Source organism: Talpa occidentalis, unplaced genomic scaffold (genome assembly GCF_014898055.3).
Source record: "Talpa occidentalis isolate TD23 unplaced genomic scaffold, MPIMG_talOcc4v2.1 talOcc4.10, whole genome shotgun sequence".
Taxonomy (NCBI): Eukaryota; Metazoa; Chordata; class Mammalia; order Eulipotyphla; family Talpidae; genus Talpa; species Talpa occidentalis.
In genome coordinates, this window is record NW_023600993.1 from 19,136,691 (window position 1) to 19,164,409 (window position 27,719).

The 27,719-nt window shown below is 41.3% G+C and overlaps 1 protein-coding gene across 9 annotated transcripts in view; it reads left to right on the forward strand.

The window, feature by feature from the left end:
• Positions 1–27,719, forward strand: part of RARB (retinoic acid receptor beta) — an 885,139-nt gene that overhangs the window by 806,282 nt on the left and 51,138 nt on the right. For all 9 annotated transcript variants that reach the window (XM_054692829.1, XM_054692837.1, XM_054692832.1 and 6 more), the window contains one exon: positions 2,036–2,177. In XM_054692829.1, coding sequence (XP_054548804.1) covers positions 2,036–2,177 — 142 coding nt within the window. The remainder of the gene's footprint in view (positions 1–2,035; positions 2,178–27,719) is intronic.

Sequence of the window (27,719 nt, forward strand, 5' to 3'; positions counted from 1 at the left end):
GGAGAGCAGGGAAGTTTTGTAAATCGAGTTTATACAGCTGGCAGCCGAAAGTGGCCTGTAGGTATTTTTTTGCAGGAAAAGATGTGTTTTGAGGTAACCACTCTGCACAGACTCTGTTAGGGCTTTAGAGTATTTGTAACCTATTATTTTAGACTCTGAGCATATTTGTAGCTCCAGAGGTGCAAAAATAAACTTGAATTTTCTTGGAAAATGTATGTGTCTGGGATGTGACAGGAGTTGCAATTTTAAATAAGATTTCCAGGCATTTACAGTTGAACCATGCCCCTAAAAATATGTTTATTTAAACATTAAAATCCTAGGGTGGCCACATAAATATCTTAAACAATGTGTGTTACATGAGCTTTGTTTTCTAATACATTTTAACTTTGATTGTTCTTAGTTCTGGCTCCTGGAGTGTTAATGTACTGCAGGGAAAGTTGAACTCAGAGGGTGAATCTTATGGGTTGTTCATCACCTTGGGGGGGATGAGGAGGAATGTTTCTTACATTCAGAAGAATTGTTTCTAATGTAGGTAAAAGTCATTTCACAATTGATCAGGTCCAACTGCTTGCTTTTAATCATAGCCACATAGAGGGTTTTCTCAGAAAATTAGAAGAGGGAAAAGACAGCAGGTATACTGTTCATTCACTGTTCATTTACTGTCACATTTAACAAGCATCACTTGAATAGTCATCATCTGCAAAGCTGTAGATAGAAATGGAGAGGACAAAGAAGATGCAGAACCTGGCTCCTGGAGCCTCAAAACTGCTTTATTTCCTCAACGTTTCATAAAAGTCAGGATGACCTGCTCCCTCTGTGAACATATAATTTTCAAAAAGTTACATATTCAGATATTCAGTAAGCACATGCTGATTTATTTAACTCATTGAGGAAAACAATAGGATGACAAAGCGGGTTCAGAGATAAGAGAAAATTATCTAAGTAGGTTGATAATAAATAGATATATTGATCGATAGGGTGAAAGGAAAAAAACTGCTGATATAAGGTTGCAGAGTTATATACAAAACTGGTTAATGTCCTACAAGGCAATAAAACAATAATCTTAAGTTATATTTCAACCAGACAGAAATCCTTTGCACCTAAACTAGACAATTATTTGTGATTTACCAGTCTTCTACAATCTTTACAGAGACTAGGTCCAATCAATAGTAAATAGTAAGTCAAACAAAGTTACCTTTCCCAAGAGCATTAGGTGACTCTTAGGTGGGCTGGTGCTGTAATGAGTTGGTGCTATAACACAGCAGGCTGGGCGGAACTTCCCCCAGAGATGAGAACTGGCTGTATCTATGTAGCTATTGGCCCTGTGCAGCTCTTTAGTATTTGAAATGTGACTGGTGCAACTGAGGAATTTCAGTCTTCACTTTTTAAGATTTTCATCATTTTTTACTTAAATAGCCTCAGGTGACTAGCAGCTACCCTATGGGACAGCACAGCTCTAATCTGCCTGTACATGGGCAGCTAAGGACTCTCTGCCATGTTTCCAACCTTGGATAGTTTTTTCTCAACAGTTTGTAGATAAAATCGTATTTTAAATTTTGTAACAGAAGCTAAATATGTAAAAAGATTTCCAAGAAGATTCCTTTGAACTAATTCTTTCATAATTCAAATAATTTCTTTTGCAAGTACAGTGCCTCTTATATTGAGTTTCTAGAGAGTGGACTCACCTGAAATCATTCTGGCCAGCAAGGAAGCTGCTTATGAAACTAAGTCTGTTTGAAGGGAACCCAACTCTGCTTTATGTTTCCCAAGTAAATCAGCTTGGTATTAATTTTCTTTTAGCAAGATAATAAACAGTATGTCTAGTTTTGATTAAAAGGGGCTTTCTGGGCTGCAACAATGGGAGAGCTGCTTATTAATATTTCACAAAGGTTTTAAGGCTTAACTAAGTTAACTTTTCTGCTGCCATCACTTCATTCCTCAGAATGAGCCCTCAATGCATTGATAATGTCAGCTTTGATTTCTCACAAAGCCCGGTTGGCTTACTCAGTTTTCTCATCTTCTTACTTGCTTGCAGGGTTTTTTTCGCAGAAGCATTCAGAAGAACATGATTTACACTTGTCACCGAGATAAGAACTGTGTTATTAATAAAGTCACCAGGAATCGATGCCAGTACTGTCGACTCCAGAAGTGCTTTGAAGTGGGAATGTCCAAAGAATGTAAGTGGAGACTCAAAAATGTTTTCTTCCTCTTTGCCATATCTATAAATATGATTTTGCTCAGCTTCCAAAATCCATTTGTGGAGGATGTCAGCATGTGGAATTCAGACATGACACTAATGATAGCTTGCCAAGGGTAGGTGTAAACAGAGACTGTCATGAAAATAGAATAACTGTGGGGACTTTCAGATAAAACTTGAATGGCAGTTGGTGCAAATGCAGGAGTTAGGTGTCCTGGGGGCAGTCGTGTATTCCAGAGCAGCTTCTAACTCACTGTGTGTTCCAGAGTCACTAGTAACTCAAGCATGTCGCATAGTTACTCGGTGACTCCATTTCCCCAACTTGACCATAGGAATAAAGAGTTTGCCTGTACTAGTGAGTATAAATGAGACAAGAGATTGAATAGTAACAGTGGTGAAGATTTTCCCCCTTTTAGAAAGGGAATATCAACTTTATTGTGGAAGAAACATATAAAAAAAATGGTTTGGTAACATTTTTCCAAACTTGATTTAACTTTTTTCCTTCCAGCCACTCCTTTCCCCAAACAATCATGCAGTTTATTAATGTAAGAGAATGTTTCAGTAAATTTAAAATTACTGGTCCATAAACATCTGATCGTGGGGATTTGAAATGCTTGGTTCGTATAGACAGAGTATCTACACCACAGAAGAATTTCACTACTTGCATTCTGTCTTTGGTTCTTTCAAATATTGGAACAGGAATGTGACAGGTAGATGACTGGGTTCAGGCAGTCCTAGGAAGACAATCAGGGTGTGTGCGTGCACTGATGGACTTACTGTGCTTCCTTCATCCTGTTCCTTGGGGGTTTGGTAAAGGCAAACTGTGAGTGAGGCACTGGTCCAGGTACTGTGGGGGGACTCTGGGGATGCCAGAGACACATCCTCTGCCCTCTGTGTGGGACAAAATTCCAGGTACCTTGGCCACAGCTTCACGGTGGGACCTGAGTACAGTATTACAGGTTCTTAGATACTGGAACTGGAAGGGTGGCCCTCAGAAGCAGTCTGTGAGGAGGGAAGGCCCCTCTGACAACAGCACTGCTCTGAGGGTGTTCAGCCAGAGGTGGGCCTTCTGCTGGGAGCTGCTGCATAAGGGTGTTTCTTGGTAGATGCCCAGCATAGAACCTGTCCTTTCACGTTTCCTAACTATGCCCAAGGTTTAACCGGCTTTTCCACTTCTTGGGCACTATAGATGGAAGAATGGAAAGATAAGATAGAAATATCCCTGAATGGCATCATTGATTTACTAAACTAATTGACCCCCTAGTCTCTGCGTCTATATCTGTCTTGTTATAATTGGCAGGAAGTGCCCGGTGAGGCACTCCAACCTGGGGTTGGAGTCTTGTGCGTATTTTGGGTCCTGGTGAACAACGGTGAATGGGGATCATCAGCCGTGGGGGCAGTCCTCATAGTACATGTGATGTATTTCTTCTGGGAATGTCTTTTTCCTCTGGATAGTTCTATCTGCAGAAGATGTCAATTGACTGCATTTTAGCCAATTCCCTTCAATCCCTGCAAAGTTTAGAGCTTTTGAAATATTTATAATCAGTGACTGTGAGGATATGAAGCTAATATTCTCTTAGCTCAGATCCCAAATCCTACCACTGTAGAGAAAAACATGATGTTGACCTGAAATAACAAGATTATTTATATGTATACGTGAGACTCACAGGCTGATCACCTAATGCTCCACTTTTAGTCTGACAGTCTGTGACATGCATGTTACACTGCAGTTTTGTGGGAGAATTTCAGTTCAGGCTGAAATTATAAATGAGTAAGCCAGATGTGGACTCAGGGAAAATCAGTACTTCTGCATTTATTTTGTGTGGGCTGGAGACCCATTTCCTGCTTACATTACTTAAAACCCATATCCTGCTGCTCTGTAAAAACTGGCAGCTTGGCTGGCAATTAAAAAAAATAATGTTTACACCCACAGGAAAACTCTAGTTTCAACCCTCAAGGAACTTATCACCTTAATTAGATTTAAAAATATAGAAATGGGAAGAAAATGGGATCATTATGTCCAAATATAAAAAAAAATGTGTTTTTCTTAGAAGGAGATTGATGGGAAAGAAATAAACAGTTGGAGTTTAAGAACTGATAGTCTAATAGGATATTTTTAAAGCTGAAACAGAAGGAAGCAGGAAAACATGAGAATCAGTAACCAATTATACCACAGTATACACAACTGAAATGGACCCAAGAATAATAGAGACCCAGAATGTTAGAATTGAAAAGAGATCTTAGAGATTGATTTTCAACTCACCTCTCTCATTTGACACACAAGTACACTAGGACCCAGAAAGATGAAACGATTTTCCTGGCAATCCCTGATATATCTAAAGACAGAATGAAGATTACTATTCATGCCTGCTACCTCACCTTGCCATGCATTCTCTGTAATACCAAGACTAGTAAGCCTTGTATGCAGTTCTAGCCTTAGGTCTTGTCAATTTATTAGTGTGTCAGAACTCTCTGGATGCAAGTAAAAGTCCAGCCCAAGCTGGCATAAGTTAGGAAAAAAATGGGCGCATGTAACTGCAGTCCAGAGGACTCACAGGATTCACACTGGTTTTCAGGGTATTGTTCCTCTTTGTTTCACAGCTGGTTTTTGTTGTATTGGTATAGCTTCTGGGAAGAATTTCTCCATGGCTGGTAGAGATGGCTCCAAAAGCTCCAGGCTTGTTGTCTGCCCTGTAGAAAGAAACTCAGGTCTAGAAGGCCATTCCTCCAGTGCCGAGGGACCAGCTCATTGGCCTGATTTGGGTCACGTGCCCCCTCTGTGACTGTATTGTTTTGCGTGGAGAGCGCATGCTGTCATTGGCTAGGTGTGGATCATGTGCCAGTCTCTGGAACCCAGGATTAAGGGCGACCCCACTGAACCATATGGGTCAAGAGTGTGGGAAGAAATGTTCCTTAGTGGAAGTCAGAAAGAAAGAAGGCAGAACCTACTTCCTGTTCACCATGATATGTCAAATCTAAGAGAGCTACTCTTCGTACGTTCTTCTTTGTGCTGTTAGTGGGTAAAAGAAGCATCAGACTAATAATAACACACAGACAGGGTGTTTTCTGGGTGCCGAGCACCGCATTAACCACTTTAATACTTGGTTCCATTTGTTCCTCACACAATCCTATGAGCTAGGTTTGTTGTAATCTCTTGCTGCTTTTTGGATAGATGTGGAAGCTGAAACAGAGAGGTTAATGAGCTTACTGAAAGTAACACAGTAAAGGGGTGGTGCTAGGTTTTGGATCCTCATAAATTGTAAAGTTGTTGAAACTGTAACAGAAATTGCATGCCATAAAAAGCAGTTTTTAAGGCTCTGAGTTCCCTTTTCACTTCTACTTTATTGCCAGTTGTTAATAAAACAATAATCACACTCTTTACCCTGTATTGGAGATGTACTTCCTAGAAAATCATGTGTGAATTTAATTTTTATAGATCAAATTTGTTTTTAAATGTGTAAAGGGACTTATTAGTAAAAGAAATCCTTTAATATGGTTCATGAGAAAAGCATGACTATTCCTTCGTTTTTCTATTTTGTGAATGCTCGGTGATATACCTTATATTTTCCAAGGACTTTGTACAATGAGGGGAGCCTTTTTGCAGAGGAATAGCTATTTGTCAGAGCTAGGAATTTGAAAGCAGCAACAGCAAGTGAAAAAAATCGATTTTCAGCAGCATTCTAAAAGTAGTACCAAAATTTATGAAGAACTTGGGAAGAAGGCAAAGGAAGCAAGTTGCCTCCAAGTTGAGTGATGAGCTTTTGCTGGTGAGGTAAGCGGCTGGTAACGATGTCAGCAAAGGAAAGTATGTAGCGAAGCCCTAAAATAAAAACAAGAAATAAAACAGAAACGATAAATGAAGACATAAAATTGGGGATTGTGAAGGAGATGTCTGTAGAAGCTTATGATGCAGATAAACAACTAATTGTTCATGATGCCAAAGGAGAAGGTTTAAGATGCTTCAGCTTAGAGACTCCGGGTGGGAAGCCTGGCCATGTGCATCTGCAGAAATTCAAATAAATGCTCCAAATCTTTAAGCCAGCAGTCAGCAAACTTTAAAATGGCCAAATAGAAAATATTTTTGATGTTGTGAGCCGTGGGACCTCTATCTCAATTACTTAACTCTGTCATTGTAGCACAAAAGCAGGCACAGAAAGTACCTAAACAAACAGATATGGTCATTTTCCAATAAAATTTTATTTACAAAAGCAGGTGCATGGTGGATTTTGGCCAGAAGACCATAGTTTGCCTACTTCAGCTTTGAGGGGTTCACCCATTGGCCAGATATACCTCTTAGGGCTGCTCTGTGATCTCAATGCGATCTCAACTCCAGCTCACCTCCTATTCCCATCTGCTCATCTCCTACCAATAGATAGCCCAGCTTCCAGCCACACTGGGCCCCAATGACCCACGAACCTCACATCTTCTTGTTTCTATAGAAGTTGCCTCTAGGAATTGGGCTTCCACCTCCTTTTTCAGTTGAACACTAAGAACACTTCCTCTTTGAAGCCCCATATTCTAGAAACTCTAGCTGGGGTTGCTCATTCTTTCCCCTGTATTCCCAAAATGCTTGGAAAATCCCCCCCCCCCCCATGAGCCACAGACTTTATCATGGTGTGATTCTTCACACACCAGTGAGGATCCCTAGCTGGGTTGTAAACTCCTAAAAGGCAGGCATCATGGTGTCCCTCACCTTGTAGCCCAGAAGGTAATGTGATATTTTGCTCAATGAAATTAGATTGGTCAAGTGGTTAAACATGGCATTTCTTTTTTTTTTTTTTTTAAGATTTATTTATTTATTTATACAAGCACTGGGTAGAGTCAGAAGCACAGGAGGGTGAGAGAATTCACCAGAGCCAGAGCAGGGAACAGAACAGGCAGACTGATGAAGTACACTGCTGAGGGGAGTGGTGGGTGCGGCAGGAGAGATCTGCACGCTACGTGGGACCCTCGCTGGCTGCGCCACCGGGGAGGCCCTAAACATGGCAATTTCAATAGACTTCCAAACCCAGCATCTCCCACCTTTATGCGCTAAAAAGTTATCAGATATGAAACAATTATGGGTGCATATCTTTTTAACTCTCAGTCTTTTGCTTATCTGCTATAGGCCTAAACAAAGTTATTCAACTTGTTTGGGGTGGTCTTTTCTTCCTGGATAAGAGGAATATTAGTATTGACTAACAGCCAGGGTGTAATGTGGGAATTGAAGCTTTGAATCCTGTTTAGACAACAATGTTTCTATAACCTGCTTTCACATGCCAGTTCTGCCCCCTAGAAGACATCAGTGTGCGTGCTGGTAAAAACTATTAAGCTGAGCAGGCATCTTATGTAACTGTGCATGGCATGAGCCCAGTTAAGGTGGAGCAGTTAGAATGAACAAATGATGGGCTTAGGGGCCTACTTTTGGCAAATTTAGGCTACTAAGTTATCCATTGAGAAAAGGAAAGGATCCAAGGACTAGGCTAAACATTGGGGTCAGGAGGCCAAAAGGAAAACGAAAACGAAGCCAGAATTAAGACTTGTGTGCCCCGATAAAGGGAAAAGAGCAGATCCTGGATGCCTCTAAAGCTGATCATGTTCCCGTGGGCCTCTGGACTTCTCCCCCTGGGTGCCCTCCACCCCATGTCTGTACTAGACACTAGGGAAAGGTACTGAGGATGCACCACCATTCCATTCCTTCTCTTCTTTTGAATACCATTGCTAACCAATTCACAAAGGAACCTGTTTGTATTGCTGTTTGAGCTTATGTTTGTGTGGCCATGCCTGTGAGTGGTGGGAAAACATGTCTTGGAGTTTGTTTGAGAACACTGTTTAGTGTTTATTTCACAGCATTTTTTTCCTATGACAGTTTCATAAGTGTATTTGTAGAATAGAGCAATTGAATAATCTCTGAATTTAAGAGTCCCTAAGCACTCGTTGACACCTCCTCATTTGGGGCATATTGAGCTTAAAAACAGCTTTTTATAAAGTCTCTAAATTCCGATTTATACTTTAGACTTGAAGGTCCCCATGGGTCCTTTGGATGCAATCAACGTGCCTTGTACAGACACTTAGATATTTCCACCAGAGGTTTTTGTTATTCTGTGTTTCTCTCTTTCCCCTCCTTTAGTGTTAAACTTACATTAAAACAAACCTTTTGGATTAAAGGCACTTAACCTCAGTTAAAATCACTTTTGTTGGTGCACAAATTATATTGATGTGCTCATTGGTTCTATGGCTGGATTTTACTGGCTTAATAACAAGGAAATTCATATTGTAGGTTGCCCTGTGTACTTGGAAAATTACATAAAAATCATCATCAGGGCACTTAATGTCTTTCTAATTTTAGTTTATTTCTTCATTTGTTCCCGTGTTACATCCTAGCCCGTTACTAGGTTTCCAAGGTTCACTGGGATCATGTTGTTCTGTTCAACAGAGATGTGACATTAACCCCCCACCTTCCACAAATTCCCCACCATGCACAAACTCCCAAAGAGAGCCCCCAAAGTAAATGAAAGGCGAGAAACTTCCTATTTTTATAGCTAAAAATGTCATGGAAGCCGGAAAATGAAAATCGGCTCCTCTTTCTTCTTGCCAAATGTCAGTGTTTTCCTGCATCTGTCCAGGAGACTTAAAACACAACAACAACAACAAAAAGACCAAATTCTATTAGGGCACCAGCAGCCCAGTGATGTCAGTGCCACTGTGGGACTTGAAACCCATTAACACTCGGACTGCAGAGGAAGGGTTCGCCTTCCTTCAGCTTTACTAACTCATGTCTCCCTGCAGCCTGTCTCCTGGAAAGGGGATACTAGGCACAGTCTCACCTTAGGAAAAGCAGACACTTCCTTTACACAAAGGGACAGCAGACGAAGCAACAAAGGACTTTGAACTTAGCCTGAGCTGGATTCAAGTGCAGCCCACCCTCTGGCTGTTTCCTTTTGGGCACAATGTGCCCTTTGCACATCGTGCAAATGAGGTGACCTCCAACAAGGGGATGAGCTCGACCTCCTTGCTGGATTCCTTGGTGCCTTGGGCCTCATGAGCACCGTGCTTGGCACACAGTAGGTGCTGACTAAACACTGCTGTTCTCTGGGGCCTTCCCCTAGTGGTAACACAGGTTTTCTGTGTTATGCAGTTGCTGCTGCCACAGCTGTTTTTTATTTTAATAACTCTGGCCTTGACCCTCCTTCAGGAGAAAAGTAAAGGGCGGAGGCTATACTCATTTTTGAATTGTTTATAACACCCCAGAGTAGATGTACAGCCCCAAATACTATGTCACCAGCATTCAAAATAAAGCTTGCAGGCATAGTTACTAAAATAAATATCCGCCTTCCTCGGCTACTAGAAACTGGGAGACAGATGGCTCATTTGCCCGGAGATGCTGGGACATGTGTAATCAGAGAATAGGGGAAGATCTTGGTGTCATGGAACCCAACTCCATGGGGAAAACCGAACTGGGGTGTCAGAAAGGACGCCTGGCCCTGTTCTTGCGTCAGTCAGCTCGAGGTGAAGCTTTGCGGTCTCCAGGGCAGTGCTGAGCCCAAGCTACGGAGGCCAGGTCTCCCTCCACCCCCACCTGCAGGTGCCTCTCTGCATCCATATGGCACCTTCTGTCTCTTTTCCTTTAGCTAGGGCTCTGCTGCTTGCCTCTCCTTGGACCCATCATCTCCCTGATCCTGACCTCATCTTACACCCTTGGCCTCTTCACTGGCCCTGAGTTTGTGGTGAGCCATGTAGGAGGAGAGGTGGGAAGGACAATGGTGATGACATGACAGTTGATGGTCACCAAGTGCTCTACCACCGTAGAGTCACCTAAGACTTGGGGTCATCCCGTGCAGCTCGTAGGACAAGAATGCTATTCTGACCTCCAGTGTCCTGAGATTCAGAAAGGCTAAGAGACCTGCTGAAGTCACATTGCCAGCTTCAACCTAGGGGTCCTCACTCCAGTTCTGAGTATCCGTGCAACTACACTTGGCTTCACTAAAAATAAGGTTCTTGTGTGCATTTGATGCAGCAAAGTTTTTAGTAGCTACACTCATCTGTACTCCCAAATCACATATTCTATCATTTAATAAATGATTTGAGTTGATATGTGTGCTAGTTTAATGTACTATTTCCCCAAGTATAAACTCTGTACACAGTGATATGAAATGTAGCTTTAGGGAGTATTGAGCTTAGCATGGAATAAAATCATACAATGATAAAAATATTCCCTTTTCAATATTCATTCAGTTTTTTTTAAGCTACCAATGGAAAAAAATCACAGTTCGATGCTAAGTGCATCCTTATTAATACTGTGTGGATCTTTGCCAATCTCCCTTTTAGCAGTGAGAAGACAGGCAACGGTACTTGGTTAGGACTGAAACGTTATCTCAGAAGACTGCAACTATTTTGTGAATGGGCAGGAAGTAAATATTTTAGACTTTGTGGGCCATTTGGTGTTCATTGCAGCTACTTGTGACTACCATTCAGGACTTCACAAATGCACCGGCTTTGATCTACTAAAACTTTATATACATGAACAGACCCGTAACTTGAAAACCCTGCTTATCATTCACCCTTACCTCCTACTTACGGCAAATGATACTATTTTCCCTTTAGAGTAGTAACTTAAAAGTTTCTGATTTTTAAAGCAAAGCAAATCTAAACTAAACTAAAACCAGTTGAGATAGAAATATTTATAGCAGCCTGTATGTGAGAAATGGCCAAGGTATACTGGAAGGACTGGAGATTGAAAAGCCTTAGTCTTCTCTGTTAGCCAGAGAGTTTTCATGTGTCTTAAGAAGGACAGAACAGAATCTGGGGAGCCCCAGCACTCTTAGAGCCCCCTGTAGTGTGTCAGTTGTCGGTCAGATCCCCACTGACCTCTCTCTGACTTGTTCCTGCCCCCTACTGTGTGCAACTTGAGGATGGTCAGCTGGGTCTTGCTTTCCTGGGATCTTTAAGGTTTAGTTCTTTTCTGGTAGAAAGGGTTGATAAATAGGTGTTTCTGAGGGGAGTCCAGGTGAAATGGGGGAGGGAGTAGAGGAGAGTTCTGGTGGTTCTGTTCACCCACCTTCTGAGGAGTGCATGGAGGCTTTCAGGGGTAGCCTGCATTCAAGTCCAGCCCATCGCTGACTCCACTCTGTGTGATTTTGGGCAGTTTGCTTCGCACCTCTGTGCCTCCAGTTCCATGTCTTTAACACAAAGATGACAATAGTGCTTACCTCATATGGCTGTTGTGAGGAATAAATGAATGAATATATGGTAGAAACTAGATATATTACTTCACTATGTGTTAGCTCTTGTTACTCTTCCTCCTGCCAAGGTAATTACCTACCCTGGCTTCCAAAGAATGACCTATTTGACCATCAGTATGGTCCAGAGCAACTGCATGGAACAGTTAATGCTCCTTCTGGCCCAGTGAACCATTTACTCAAAACAAGAAATACTTTTACATTTGACATTTGTCCTTGGAGACGCAGACCTACAAAGTGTTGTCACTGAAGCAGATGGTCCCATGCTGGGTTGCATGGTCCCTCACTGCTTTCACAGTGAGTGCCAAGTAAGTATATCCATGTGGGCAGAGCCCTTGCAGTTACCTCAGCCTGCCATCTACCCAAGATGCCGATCTCTTGTCATGCTCCCCAAAATGCCCCACGCTCACCCGCTGCCACTCACCATCAGTGCATGCATCCTGGGATGCAGCCTCAGGGTCTGCATGCTCTTCTCTCTGCCCCATCATACTCAGGGCCTCCTCTCCCTCCCAGCTCATCCTTCAAGCCACCTCCCTCCTAATCTGACACATGTGCTTCTCTACTAGCAGGGAGCTGGTGTCCCCACCCCAGGGGACACCTCCCTAATGTGTGATGTGTTAGTAGCACCTGTGTTGGGTAACTTTCTAAGTCAGACTTGCTTTTTGAAGGCAGGGTTGTGTATGTGTACCTGTGTGTGAAAGACAGAGAGCGCGAGAGAGAGAGATCGCAAGTGTTGTATATACTAGCTGAGAGTATCTTGAGGGCAAGCAAGGAGTCTTATTCTTATTTGGGTCCTCAAGTATAAGTCCAATACCTTATACTTAATGGGTCTTTCTGGGATGGATGGGAGGAAAAGAGTCCTTAAGAAATAGATTCTGAAGCAGAAATTTCTTATCTTTCCAAGAGTTAGAGGTTTGAATTGGGTCCCAATGATATAATGAGCCTGTTCTTACTTTTGCCATTTTGCCTCCTTCCTTAATTTTTATCATACAAATATGAGCACTTTATCCCATTCATGAATTGAAGTTTCAACTTGTTTGTGCTATGGTGGATAAAACCATTAGAGCTTATCAACAGATCCTAACAGAGAAGATTTGCTTTCTCTTAAAACTTTATACACACAGTATTTCACCAAATCTATAATTTGTTAAGGCACACTATTATTTTATATACCACTAAAAAGAAAACAATTGAACTAAGACACATTGAATGTTAAGACAATTTCAGAGAGGGACAGAGGGAGAAACCAGATATCCCTGCAAGAATAGGAAGCATCTTACATTCTAAGCTAGGAATACTCTGTTTTCATCTTGAGCTATTTTTCATTCTGCTTTAAATAGGCATTGATAAAACCTCAGTGCCCAAAAACAATCCTCAGCACAGGGAGTTGGCTGAATAAATATGCAAGTGCTTTTAAAATAGCTGGCAAAGAGCCCTTTGTTTGGAAACATGAAAATAGCAAGCTGAAATTCTCCTGCAGACCCTGTGTTCTGGGGCGATGAACATGGCCCTTTAAGTACCTTCTCCCAGTGACAGCAATTCTCTGGAGAATGGCTACCTAAATTGCTCAATAAATCCATGCATAGAGAATGATCTGGAATTTGCTCTTCCTGGAATGGTATCTAGCCCTTAAACCTGTCTCTTTTCCCCCTGCCATCACAGATTATTAACTAGCACAGTAAGGTTATTTCTCTCATCCTTCTACCTTCAAAGCTGGGAAGCAGAGTTGAGCAATCATCTGATGAGCGAGATTAATGGAATCAGGCATCTTTTGAGTAACAGGACCAAGAAGAAGAAGCACCCTATTTCAATACCTCCATGACTTAATAATTTTTTTTAACAAAATTTCAGATTGTTTTATTTTCACAATGATTTTAGGATAGAAATGTTCTGTTTGATGTTGGAGAACACAAGTCATCTATTATCTGTTTTATGGCGGGAGTGGAGGTTGTGCTCAGGTGTTTTATAACATCACTTGGTCAGACTTATAAGCCATTGTTTCGATTCAACATTATTTAAATCTTAAAATAGAAGAATTTCACTCATGTTTCAAAATGAACTTACTTCGAAGCCGGTTATGATATGGCCCTTCCAAAGAAAAAGATAAAAGTTGCAGCACGTAAACGCTGTTGACTCAGGGGATTTAATGAGGACATGATGAGAATCAAGAATCAAGAGCAACTGTAATCAGCGCAGGATTCCCACTCTGTGTCCTGGCAGTAGTGGGGGCAAAGTGCTTGAGCAATTTGAAGTCAAATGGAAACTTGGCTATGGCATCCTTGGACTCTGCACTCTCAAAGACCTGTAGATGTGCAGAATGTTCTCCCAACCTCCACTCGTGGATGCACCCCAGTGGGGGATTTCTAAGAGAGAGATCTCAGGACTTCCTCCTGCCTCCGAGGACTGAGTAACACTTGGGGGTGGCTTTCTGACACTTCCCAAGGTGATGATGGGATCCGGGTGTACAGAATGCAAAGCTGCATTTGTTTTTATACATAGTGCCCTTTGCATGACTTTGTGTTCTGGAATAATAGAATTGTGTCCATTAAATTGAAATGGGGTCCTTGATTCCATCAGAATGGCTGACATTGAAAGGACTGACAGAACCAAGTGTGAAGCAAGTGGTACTCTCATCATGACAGTGAGAAGTATAAATCAACCAAAGTGTGAAAACTGTTTTGGCGATATCTCCTAAAGCTAACCATACCAGTGTGACCCAGAAATTCTACTCCTAGGAACATCCTCAAGAGAAATGAGTTCACCCTTCCACCAAAAATACAGAAACGCTCTCAGCAGCTGTACACATGATAGTGGACACTGGAAACCACCCAGGTGTCCATCAGTGATAGAATGTGTCAATAACTTGTGACATGTTTCCATAGTGGGTGTGCGGAGTGATGGAAAGGGAACTTGATACAGATAAACACAACAGCACGAATGAATCTCACAGATAAAATATTGAATTAAAGAACTCAGGGTAAGGGAGAATATAAGATTCCATTTGTATAATAAGCTTAAATGAGCAAAACTAATCTATGTGGCATTAGTGAGTGCGGTGGTTACCCCCAGGGAGGGGACAGTGACTTGAAGCACAAGGGGCCTAGTGGAGTGCTGGACGTTCCAAACTTAATTGAGTGAATATATGACTACATGAATGTTATGCCTCAAAAGAAAAAAAGATTGAAACATGGAAGAAATGTTGGAGAAGACCAGACATGGATGCTCCTTCCTGTGTATAATGTAACTCTGTTATCTCAAATGAGAGATGAAATTCCTCTCATTAGAAAACCCTCTTCCTTTTTGCACATCAAAATTTCTTCAGGAGGTCTTTTCACCTCTCTGCCTTTTGCCTTTTCCCTCTGAATTGGAACCTTTTTCACTTGTAGCTTTGGATGCTTAAGGGAAAACATAGATGGAATATTATCCCTGATTTGTTCTGCATTCTCCAAGGATGGTTATGTAATACCTGTAATCGCATCAAGCCACCTAACGAGCTTTCCCTTCGGTGCTGTGCACTGCAAATTAATAGCCCGTGGATCCATTTACAGCTTGTTGTGGAAAACTGTTTCAACCATCAAATAATAAACAGTTAAAAAAAAAAGTACCAGAAGAATTAGGTCTTTTTTTGATGTTAAATTATCAATAATGTCAGTAAATTCCTATCAGCTGTGTAAGGTCATCAAAGCATGATTTATGAACCTGTGTATATTCTAGTTTCATAATAAGTTGACCATCCTTTTTGCATAATTAAAAATCAGAATAATATGTCCTTTCATTTTGATTCATTCATTAGCAGAAAATGGGACTTATTATTAAGTGGTGAAGTTGAGACTGGTTTAGAGAAAACAAATGGTTTGTTTGACTGGTAAAAGAGACACCTACATCATTTTTGTAGCCATCACTGGAGTTTCTCTGTGAGACTATTAACATTTAAAGAAAAAGTTCTGCATCTTAATTTCATTGGCCTTTTTAGTATTTATTTCAAATACCCAGTAGATATTGATGATGGAAGAGAAAGCAGTAAAAATGGCAGGTTTCTTTGTAATGCCAGTTGGCAGAATATGAACATTGAATTCAGCATCTGAATTTACACATAGAGACATAGAACTTGTGAATTGGTGGAATGGAATATTAAAAGGTTAACTTAGATATGGAATATCACTTTAAATACACCCAAACTAGTAGAAGTTGTTTATTTCTAAAGAAAGATAAATATGTACATAATCCCACCCTTTTTATAGATATATTTATCTCTCGATTCTATCTTCAAAGAATACAAGGGGGCTTAGAAAAGTATTGTTTCAAAAAATTACAACCCCCCAATAAAAAAATAACACAATTTAAAAATGGGCAATGGATTTGAATGGATTTTTCACTAAAGATATGCAAATCACCAATAAACACATGACTGATGCTCAACATCTTTAGTCATTGAAACACCAATCAAAACTACGTTGAGATACTGCTTCATTCCCACATCAAAAAAGCAAGACTCTAAGAAACGTTGACAAAGATTTATAGAAATGGAATCCTCGCACGCTGTTGGTGAGAATATAAAATGGTACAGCCACTTTGGAAAATAGTTTGGCAATTCCTCAAAAATTAAACATAGCATTTAGCTGTAAGACCCCTCAATTCTACTCCTAAGTATAGAGCTAAGAGAAATGAAAACGTGCCCACACAAAAACTTGACAGAACTATTATTCATAGCAACATTGTCCATAAGAACCAGTAAGTGGGAACACCTCAAATGTCCATTAATTGATGGACAAATGAAACATGGTATATCCATCTGTTGGAGTACTGGTCAGCCAGAAGAGGGGTGAATACTGACACATGGCAGATCACTGAGTATGAAAGAAATGAGACACAAAAGGCCACTTGCTGTATATGGATCCACCATGTGAAATATCCAGACTAGGCACATATGTAGAGACAAGAGTACATTAGGGTTACCAGGAGGTGGTGTGATGGGGCATGGAGAGTGACTGCTAGTCGATTTCTTCTTGTGGATTTCTGCATATATTGAAAACCACCAAAAACAGGTTTTAAAGGGTGGATTTTGTATGTCAATTATATCTCAGTCTTAAAAAAACCAATGGGTTAAAATATTGTTAGGCTAGTTGACTTTAAGGGCAAGTAGGGAAGTCAGCCTGGAGTCAGCGCACAGAAGTGCATGTACGCTGTGCAAGGATGCCCATTTATTAGCTGTTCCTGGGAAAGCAAAAAAGGGACAAAGTCAGTGACAGCATGCATGGTGTCCACAAGATGGAAACAGCTCCATTGTTGAGAAGAATCGCACATTTTCCAGAAACAGATGTTTGAGATGAATGTCTCCCATGGGTCCTTATAAAGAGAGTACTGGGAGATGTCATTTAGGATGTCCTTGACATTTTTCATTGCCTTTCCTTAGGACATCACTCTGTGTGGTTAAATCTCATCTGTTTTCCAAAATGGAATAAAATGGGCATAGAAAAACAGGCAATCTTTCTGTCCCTAGACCCCAAAAGAAGTAACAATGGACTTGAAATTGGAGAACACATAGATATTATCTAAAACAATTGGCAAGATTTTTTTTTTGTTTATTGTAATAAAGCAACTATGCACTTTTAAAGATTTGAAACAGAGCATCATAGTTTTTTTTTTTCCCAATGAAACAAAGAAAATTTTAAAATGAACAAGATCAAAATTAAAATGGAGATTGTCAATTCCAAATAAGATTCTACAGATTCTGCTGATAGTCCCACCTGGTGAGATGGAGGAGCTATTTTATTTTATTTTAAAAGTATCATCTTATACTGCAAGAATGTCCACTAAACATCACAATATAACATGCCCAAGGAAAAGCCATATTGTCAAAATGCCAACTTACCCACCACCACCACCACCAGGCACTTCAAACCTATCCATCCTCCACATTCCATTTCCAATGGCACATCATAAGGAAATACATTGATATATTTAAAGTATGAAAAATGGCCAATTTTCCAAAGTGGCTTTACCGACCATTTTATTCTCATTCAACATTATATGAGAATTCCAGTTGCCTCACATCATTGCCAAACCTTGACATTTCATTCTTTTAGTTTTTTGACATCCTACTGGGTATGAAATGATAGCTTGCATTTTCCTGATGACTGATTTTGCTACACTTCTTGATTTAGCAAAAACTTGATCTGTTGTTAACTTAGAAAATAAAAAAACAAAATTTATGCTCAGCTTGATCTCATATTTATAAAAACACGAAGTTTTGAAGCTATAACTCAAAATGTTAGCACCTATAGTTTTCTTTTTTGGAGCTTACCTGGTATTTTTGTTATTATTCAAACTTAGTGCATATTTGTTAGTTGTATGATTATGGAAACAAGAAAAAAGAGGTTAGCTCTCAAATTCATCAAGGTAGAACTTAGAAATGGTCTAACATTTTAGACGAAGTATCATTGAATATTGACTGTTTCAAATAGAAAAAGTTGAGAACATAAATGCCAATATTGCTTTGCATGTGTCTGTCTCATTCTCCAGGGAAAAGCCAATTCATTCCTGTACCTTTAGGCCTCTTGGTATCTGAGGATAACATTCATTTATACCTCCATTTAATAGACTATAAACTAAGGGTCAGCAAACTTATGCCTATAAGCCAAATTTGACCCGCTGTCTGTTTTTATCAAAAACATTTTATTGGACATAGCCATGTGCTTTTACTTACATATTGTCCATGACTGCTTTCCTGCTGCAACACAGAGCTGTGTCATCTAATTTTAACTTTGGACTGAAAATTCATAAATTCATTCTCTCCTAGACCCTGTCTTTTTAGATGCAGGAAAAATGAAAGGATTTTGTTCTGGGTAGAGATATAGCTGCTAAATCTACACAAATGCGAATTTCAATATCCAACCAATAAGTCCCTTTTAGATAAAAGGAGTAGTGACTGTGTCTCTATGAGGTAGGAGGTTGGAAAGGCATCTCAGGATGACTGTTCTTTATCTAAATGGTGAATTGTTAGCGGAACCCTTATACTTCTGCAGCAGACCCTTGAATGACATGGGTTTGAACTGCACAGATCCACTTACATGTGGATTTTCTTGAAAATAGAAAATGTAGGACTTCCAGTATTGATAAACAGTAGCATAAATATATTTTCCTTGTGGTTTTCTTATTTTCTCTACCTCGCTTTATTGTAAGAATATGGTATATAATACATATAATAATACAAGACATGTATTCATCAACTGATCATGTTTTGCTAAGACTGGTCAACATCAGGGTTAGTAGTGAATTTCTGGGGGGATCAATAATATCTATGGGTTTTGTACTGCTCTGGGGATTGGTGCTGCTAATTGCCACATTATCCAGAGGTCAACTGTATATAATGAAATGCTTTAACATTTACATCCTGCTCATGACAAACTTACTACCCTTCACCAACGCCTTTAGTAACCTACCAAAGAGAAACTTAAAACAAATGCACTTACATAAACTAGCATTGTATCCTGACCTATTTTAAAGATGGACTCCAAGGCTGAAGAATGCCCCTGGCCTCCATTTTGTAACTTGAAACGTGAAGATACACATTCTTACCCTTTCCACATCTAAGGGACCCTGTGAGAACAAAATATTAGGCGTTTCCTAAAACTGAGAGTTCTTTGACAAATCAACATGCTTTAGAAACAGAAGATATGATTGTGGTTAATTGTATTGACCCAAAGCCTACAGGGGAAACTTTGTCTAAGACTGCCCCATTGGACAAAGGACTTTTCTCTTGAAATCCACATCACCCAAGCCTTTCCAGCTGGACCATGCAGAGCCCATCTCTAGTGGAGAAATGTATTATGCATATTCTTGTTCCAGTAGAACTTCTCCGACCTACTTAGCTTTCAAACTTTGCTCGTCTAAAAGATACAACCATCTTTCTTAGAACTTCCTCCCAGAATCTAATTATATGAAACCGGGGGTGTGCCAAACATCGCCTCACATCCGAACTCATCACAGAAGTGCCTGCTTCAAGGGTGAATCAACATGTGCGCTTTATTGCTGCAAGGAGCTGACAGTTTCTTCCAAGTTATTCCTGGTGCCCCTGACAATTTCGAGGGTATCTGAAAAAAGTGAGAAATGAGATCCACTGGGGCTTTGGTTCCTCTGGACTTGTAATTCACTTAATTAGTGGAGAAGGCATCTATGTGGTGAGCATGAACATGCCTCCTTAGTCTAATGGAATAGCAGTCCAATAAAAAGCATCCACTGAGTGTCCTGAAGGGGAGACCTAAGGTCTGGCTATGCCCCTAGATGGCTGAGTGACCATGTGCAAGTCACTTAACCTCTCTGGGTATTGCATTTCTGTGAAATAAGCAGCCATGAGGCAGTGATTGGTAGGAGGCCTACCGGATATCACACAATCTGAGACAAGGCACTATAACATCCATTTAATTAGAATCAGTAAGACCTCTTCACTGAAAATCATGTTTGCTTCCAGGACACAATTACAGTGAAACCTAATTCATACTGTGCTCTGCTCCTAATAAAGAAGACAGAGTTGTTAAGTGATTTTGGAACATAATGATGTGCCAAGATTGACTTTTCTCGCTGCTTTTTCTTCACATGTCACCTTTTTATGTGAGGATCTCTGAACATTCCTGTCATGGCATGCTATAAAAGAAAATCTCCATTTTAGAGATGAAATACCTGAGACACAAAGAGGTTAATTACCTTGCCCAAGAAAACATATAAAACAAAATACTTCAAGCAGAAATGGTTAAGAGGAAAGCTGTATGCTTGGCATGGGAGATAAGAGAAATAAAAGTTGTAATTATTCATTGCAGTTTTCAGTGGATCTAGCATGAATATGGAGATTTAACAATCCCTGGGAAGATTGGCACTTGTTCTCTTACTCAGGACTAGAATGTAGTTGGGAAGGGAGAAACTTAAGAAAATGGATGTAAACTACCCCTCTGGAGGCACGCCCGTGAATAGATGAAAATATGCACCCATTCTCACACCCCAAATTCCGAGCAAACCCCACTCATCCTTCATATTAAAGGTTTCTTCATACAGCATGAAGTTCTCATTATAATCTCAGGGAAATAGACTTTCCATAGGGAGAGATGTCAGGTTAAATCACTTCTTGGTACTTGAGAGGAAATGAGTGTTGGCTCCTTTTTTTCTGAGAGCACTTTTGGAGGAGAAAAGAAAGGAGAAAGGAGGCTTAAGGGTACTTTGGGGGAGAAACGAGGGTAGTAAATGCTGGGGAGGTCTGGCCTAGAGTCAGCCAGGCATGGAATTCCAGTCTGGAATCACTGAATAAGTGAGAAGTCTTCGGGTCCTCTCAGAGACCCCACATCTCCATTCCTCAGGTGCCCAGGGCTGGCCCTCCTTGCCTACCCCTTAGTAGACCCTGAGGTATGTTGATATCATGGATGAGGGCCCCGGATTCTTGGCTCAGGGTTCTGTTTACAAAACAGGAGATCCATCCAGCGTGTGACCTCAGTCACTGGAGAAGGAACAAAACAAATGCATAATTAGAATCCAGTTGAATGTGCTACAGTTTATAGCACTGTCTAGAAAGTTCTCTTAGTCACCAGAACTCAGAATTTCACATGTAAATATACTTCATTTGGTGACAACTTAAAAAAAAAAAAAAATGCTGGGCCTCCCCGGTGGCGCAGCGGTTGAGCGCTGGGTTGCGAAGCTGCCGGCAGCCTCTGCAGCGCCGGTTCAATCCCTGGCTGCTCCCCGGCCACTGGAGGAGGGTCCCGCATGGCCCGCAGACCTCTCCTGCCACCCGCTGCTCCCCTCAGCAGTGTACTTCGGTCCTTCTGCCTGCTCTGCTCCCCACTCTGGCTCTGGTGAATTCTCTCACCCTCCCGCGCTTCTGACTGTACCCAGTGCATGTATAAACAAAACAAACAAACAAACAAATAAATAAATAAATAAAACCATGCCTCTATTAAAAAAAAATTAAAAAAAAAACATAAAAGGCAAAACCTAAAAAAAAAAAAAAATGCTAAGTGGGTAGTGGTACCACATCAATGAACACATGCCTGACTGCATTGAGCATATCACTGGTTTCCTGTAAGCTCTGGGGCATAATCAGAAGCATTCTGTGTTAACATATGAGAACTTAAGGGGTGTCTGCCCAGGGGGATAGTTCTCTGCATTTGTTTCTACTTGATTTGTGGTCTCTTGAAGGATAAATCCAACCCTTGTAAGTAGGAAGACTTTCCAGATCCAAAGTGAGGCATGGTGATTTTTGCAAAATGAATGATCCTTTTATAACTTGAGAAGTCACCCTCAGGTAGTTGGATTGTGACAAGTATCATGTCAAGAAAACAAGGGAAACACTGAAGATCCTAATTAAAGGCTCAGGATATTTATTACAGTAAAATGTCAATGGCTAATAATGGTTGTGTGAGAAGTAGAAGCTAGGTGTTCTGATTCTGAGCAGGATGCCTTTTTTTTTTTTTAATCATGGCATCCAGATCTTGGGAGAGCATTTTTACCAACTGAGCTGAATAAAACTATAAATTAGAAGTATCTAGAAGCCTGGAACCATGTCTGCTCCACGTGCTTTATCCTGTCCCTCAAAAACTGCTTAACAAATGCTTGTTGAAAATGATGAGAAAATAGCTTGCCTACCACTTCCCTTATTTGAATAAAGAATCAGCTTTCACTCACACTTCGAGAATTATAAAAAGGGAAGAATAGCTATAAAACTTCTGCAGTGATTTTTACAAACTCTTTTTTTCTCTTGCCCAGGACTTATTTGTAACTTTGCATAATGTTTGCAATGGGCCATTTTTAGTAATAGAGGTAAGAAAAATAGCCTCTCCTTCCCATCCTCATTTAAAGTACAGTTTGAAAACTGCCTCATGAAAAGGTATAGCATGACATCCTGTGGGCAACACCTAAGGCTGGTAGATGTTTTTCTTGGGGTTTTGCACTGTGCTCTCCATTCAGAATGCATTGCTCATTGCATCTAGGAGGGAATTTTTTCCCTAACAAAAGGGAATTCTTACCTAAGAAGCTTGTGGAGGTCAGAGCTAAATAGAATGCTGCCTTTCCTCGCAGCGGTTGAGCACTGGGTTGCGAAGCTGCCCGCAGCCTCTGCAGCACCGGTTCGATCCCTGGCTGCTCCCCGGCCACTGGAGGAGGGTCCCACATGGCGCACAGACCTCTCCTGCCACCCGCTGCTCCCCTCAGCAGTGTACTTCGGTCCTTCTGTCTGCTCTGCTCCCTGCTCTGGCCCTGGTGAATTCTCTCACCCTCCCGCGCTTCTGACTGTACCCAGTGCTTGTATAAATGAATGAATGAATGAATGAATAAATAAAAATAAATCTTTAAAAAAAAAAAAAAGAATGCCGCCTTTCCTTCCACACCATGTGAAGCTGGTGCACACTCGCTTCCTGAGGAGTTGGGGCTCGTTGTTACCTGACAGTATAATGGAGTCAGAGAGACGCGCAGCCAAGTCTTGGCGACCTACTTTTGTTACCACGGCACCAGCATAAGCGCTCATTTTAAACTAACTCCTTGGGAGATCACATTGAACAAAAGTTAAAATGCATTAGTAATTTCAAGGTCTCTGTTAGTCAAGGTGTTGGCCAGAAAAAGAAGATCAAGGGATAATTTAATCAAAACCCTTTTTTCCAAAAAGAATTAAGGTTAAATTTGAAAAGTACCAGCAGTCCCCATTACCACCGTCTTCTCCAGCTTGGTTACAAAAAAGAGGAGGCTCCTAAGTAACAGGGTACAAATCTTTTTCATCTCATAAAGGTGAGGACTGAAACCACAGACTAATAAGCTCACACTCATGTGCGCTCGCTCGCGTGCTCTCTCTCTCTCTCTCTCTTCTCCCCCCTCCCTTTCCATTTTGAAGAGGTTTGCTTTGAAGGCTCAGGGAAACAATCAGAAATTGTATTTTCACATGGAGGTTTTTCAGTTTGTTTCATAGCCTCGTAAGTTGTTCTGACATAACTCTTCAAAAATCCACATACTCATGCTGTTAAATGGATGCCCCATAAAAGCCACTCAAAGATCTTTCTGTCATAAAAACAGCTCCTAGGATGCTGGGTTATCCTGCCCATGTTGGGGGAAAATACCCAATAGTCACTTGAAGGCAAAACAAGATCAACAAAATTCCAGCCTGGTGTCATTTGGAGGGGAGAGGACAGAGGGGTCAGGAGAGCTGGTGTGGAAGGAGTAAGAGGGCACGGGTATAAGAGGGATAAGGCAGGTTCTTCGGTGATACCACTTCCCTTATTTGAATAAAGAATCAGCTTTCACTCACACTTTGAGAATTAAAAAAGGAAAGAATAACCATAAAACTTCTGCAGTGATTTTTACAAACTCTTTTTTCTCTTGCCCAGGGCTTATTTCCTGACCTCTATAGCAAGCACCTTGAGGTCAGACATGGTGGCTGGCTGGCTACTAGTTCTCTAGCCTTCTGTACAATTCTGGCAGGTCAGTCTCAACCTTTAAAGAGAGCATGTTGGTATCTAAGCTGTCTCAGGGTTGTTCCCCTTCCCCAGGTAGGTCCCTACTTTTTGTCACTCTTCATTTATGGTTTCAGTGGTGGAGAAGTATTCACCAGTGATCTTGGCAGAAAACTTTATGCCTGAGCATGAAACTGGGTGGGTGGTCATATGTGAAATTCTCTGGAAGCAGAGTGTGTGGAGAGCCAGCCTTTGTGGAGGCTTACATTGGGTCAGGCATGGTGCAGCTACTCTTTATATGAGACTTCAGTCAATCCTTAGGATTCACTTAGGCAGCTGACACCACCCAGCTCCTTGTACAGATGAGGGACCTAAGGCTTAGAGAAGGCAGGTCAATTGCTTGAAGTCACGGTGGGTCAGTTGCAGAAATGATTTCCCCCCTTTGACCCAGATGAGCAGGTGACAATGTCCAGTGTCTAGCCAGCTGTCCAAATTCTGATTTTATGTGGTAATTTAGTGACCACAATTTTGTACCTCATCCCTGAATATTCACTATTCTAGTATCATTCCTCCCTGTGGCAAAGCCTCCAGATATTCTGTGAACCTCCTACCACATAAACCCAGCAGGGGGTCCTTGTGATTTTGTTTTCCCTAAGGCCGTGTGGGGGAGATGGGCAACTTAGCTAGGAGGCCTTCCATTGAGAAACACCTACAACAGTGAAAGTATATTTCAAGGAAACTAATTCCTTTTAGGGTAGAGGTGAAGAAAGCTGGATTCTGAAGTTAGTCAGTTGTGGGTTCAATGACAATTCCAAACTGAACTGAAGTTTCCATAAGTACAAAATGGGGCTCAGCTGACCTCCATAGTGTGTTGTAAGAGAGTTAGATGTACGTGATGTGTTTAGTCCAGAACCGTCCAAGCACAGGGTAAGTGGAACAAAGGACAACTATTATAGTCTTGTTTCGAGGCATGGAGGGTTTTTTGAGGGCAACTAAGTGTTCTTGGCGTTCCCCTGAAAAACCTAAATGTAATTATTTCTCCTTGAGTGAATAAAAATTAACGGTAGGTAATTATGTTTGCCTCCACAGAACTTAAGAGGAAAAAAAAACAATTCATTCTGTAAACCTCAAAAGAAAAAGAAAAATCTTTTCTCCCAGATTTCTCGCTGCTTGCTTTCTTTTCCACAGTCTTTCCTACTCAGAGCATAATGAACACTGCTTTGCTTCAGCAACATGGCCCCTCACAACGCCAGACAGGAGGCCTGCAAATGAGGTGCCCCAAAAGCTGAGCCAGAAGTTTTAGGAAGTGCTTGCCAAACAGTGATGTTTGACTAATTGGTAATGTCTGGGGAGCTGCCATGAGAAAAGAAAAAGACTGGTGGATGCTGAGGAAGAAGACAGACTTAGCCAAGCATCGAGATCCTCAAGAAAGAGCCTGGCCAACAGGGCGTTCAAGGAAGTTTGTCCAACTGTTTTGAAATGGTCCGTTAAGCTCCTGAGGGAGAGCAAGCCCAAGTGTCCTGCATTAGCAGAGCTGGGCAGCAGGACGTGGGGGGCAAGAATGTGAGCAGAGTTTCAGGCTCTCGGGTGCGCCCTCTTGAGGTCAAGTTACTCCAGGTACCATTGGCCTGAAACCCTGTTCTGCATTTTAGTAGCACCAGTTAGGAGCGTGGAACCAGCCCTCTTCTAATGTTGAATTGAGATAACTCAGCCATCCGGATGTCTCCCTCTTTTATGCTTAGTTTCCTCCGGGGGAGGAGTGTGAGAGGAGAAGATTTGTTCATATCGGCCCCCTCATATTGGCTCCACCATATCAGATGCAATCAGGTGGACTCTCAAAGCACTTTCTTTCCCTTTCTTTTTGTGGAACCTGTAGGCACAAGTGCCCACCTCATCTCCAGGAGCTTTCATGTTCCCCATGGGAAAGACCCATGGTCTTTCAATTTCCACCCTGCTTGCCCTCCTGCCTTTCAGCCCTCCTGCCTGGGCTAGCCCAGGTACCAATGGCTGTTAGTCCCTCTCCTGGGACACTGCAGCCCCTGCTGAATTGTAATCATCAGTGGACAGCACTGTCTCCCACAAGATTGAAAGTTGTCTGAGTGTTATCCATGCATCACATCCCTTAGTTCAAGCACGGGGTCTGGCACATAGTCTAGCAAAGGTGTGTGTGATTTTGTTGAGATACAGGAATTCCCTTTCATTCTGGAGGAGACAAAGTAATCATGGTGAACAGAAAGTATACATCTCATTTTCCAGTTCTACACTTCATGTGGTGTATTGGTTTTCTATGTCTGTGATAACAAATTACCACAAATTGATGACTTAACACAAATGTTATCTTATAGTTCTGGAGGTCTAGAGTCTGAAATGGGTCTCACTGAGCTAAAATCAAGAAATTGTCAGGACTCGGTTCCTTTCTGGAGACTCCGGGGGTGAATCACTCCCTTGCCTTTTCCAGTTCCTACAGACCACCCACATTCTTTGACTTGTAGCCTTTTCCATCTTCCAAGTGGGTGAGGAAGGGAGGGGGTTCTGTTCATGTGTTCTCTCACATTGCATCTCTCCGATTCTAACTCTCTGCTTCCATGTTTCAAATACTCTTGTGATTTCCTTTGATTCCCCTGGATTATCCACAATTATCTTTTTATTTGACAGTCTGCTGATTAGCAACGGTAATTCCATCTGCAATCTTAACACCCCCTTGCCATGAAACTCATTATATTCATACATTCTGGGGATTAGGCTGTAAACATCTTGGAAGGTGGGGGGATGTTATTCTGCCTCCTATAAATGGTAAAGAACTAATAAAATCATCTACCAAAATTTTAGAGAGTGACAGCATGTAGCAAATGCCAGGTCTGATTTCAGGCTCTTACTAGACTTTTGTTTTAGTTGTGTGCCTCAGAATCAGATCCTGAAATGAAAATTTGAGTACATATAGTTACTTTGGTGGTTTTTTTTTTTGTTTTGTTTTGTTTAAAGATAGTCCCGATAAACACTGATGGGAAGTAGAGGGAGAGAGAGACGTGAAGACAGTCAAGACAGAATGTGTCATTAAGTTGACACGTGACAAGCCTCTATGCAAGTGGACTTTAAGCTAGGGAATAATGAAAGGCGATGGGAAATACAAGCCTCAAACTGAGCCCCCAACTTCCAATAAGGATTAGTGTTTGGTTGAGAGCTGCTCTTTGGGGAGCAGGACCTGTGTCCCATGTGTATTCCAGGGTCAAAGAAAATCCTCAAGTAAAGAGTGTTGGCAACTGGTGGTCAAGTCAAATACACTGACTATGCCAAGGCCAGGGGGATCTGTATGTATATGGAACTCCAGTAATGTCTTGCTGCTTGCATTAGAATTTAAATAGCTGAATGCAATAGAATCATGGTGGTGAGTCACTAAATGGGGCTCTTTAAGATGGCTCAGAAACTTCCCAACTTGTTTCTGAAGGATTCTGCAGAAGTCCCAAGGCTTCTTGCAGGAAAGTCCCCTAACCCATCCCTGCTTCATCAGAAGCCACCCCAGTTTTCATTGTTTTCATTTTCTATGATGACAGATTTTATTGGAGGTAAAGAAAAAACACAGACATGTTTTTTAAAAAAAGTGGGGCGACCACTTTCTTGGCCTACAATTATAAAAATTGTGTTGGGAATCTTTTCTGCCAGGTGGTAATTGAGGGGAGCAAATAAGAGCTCAACTTAATTTCCCCCAGGGTCTTTGCTGAAGGGACAAGAACAGAAATCTGAATTTACTTTTGCTGGTAAAGATAATCTTTCCACTCCAAAAATGTAAAAAGCTACATTGTTGAGGATCTTTGGACCTCATTCATTTCAACACAAGCTGGGAAATAGGATTGGGGAGGGGAAATTTTGAGCTGTTTAGTTTTA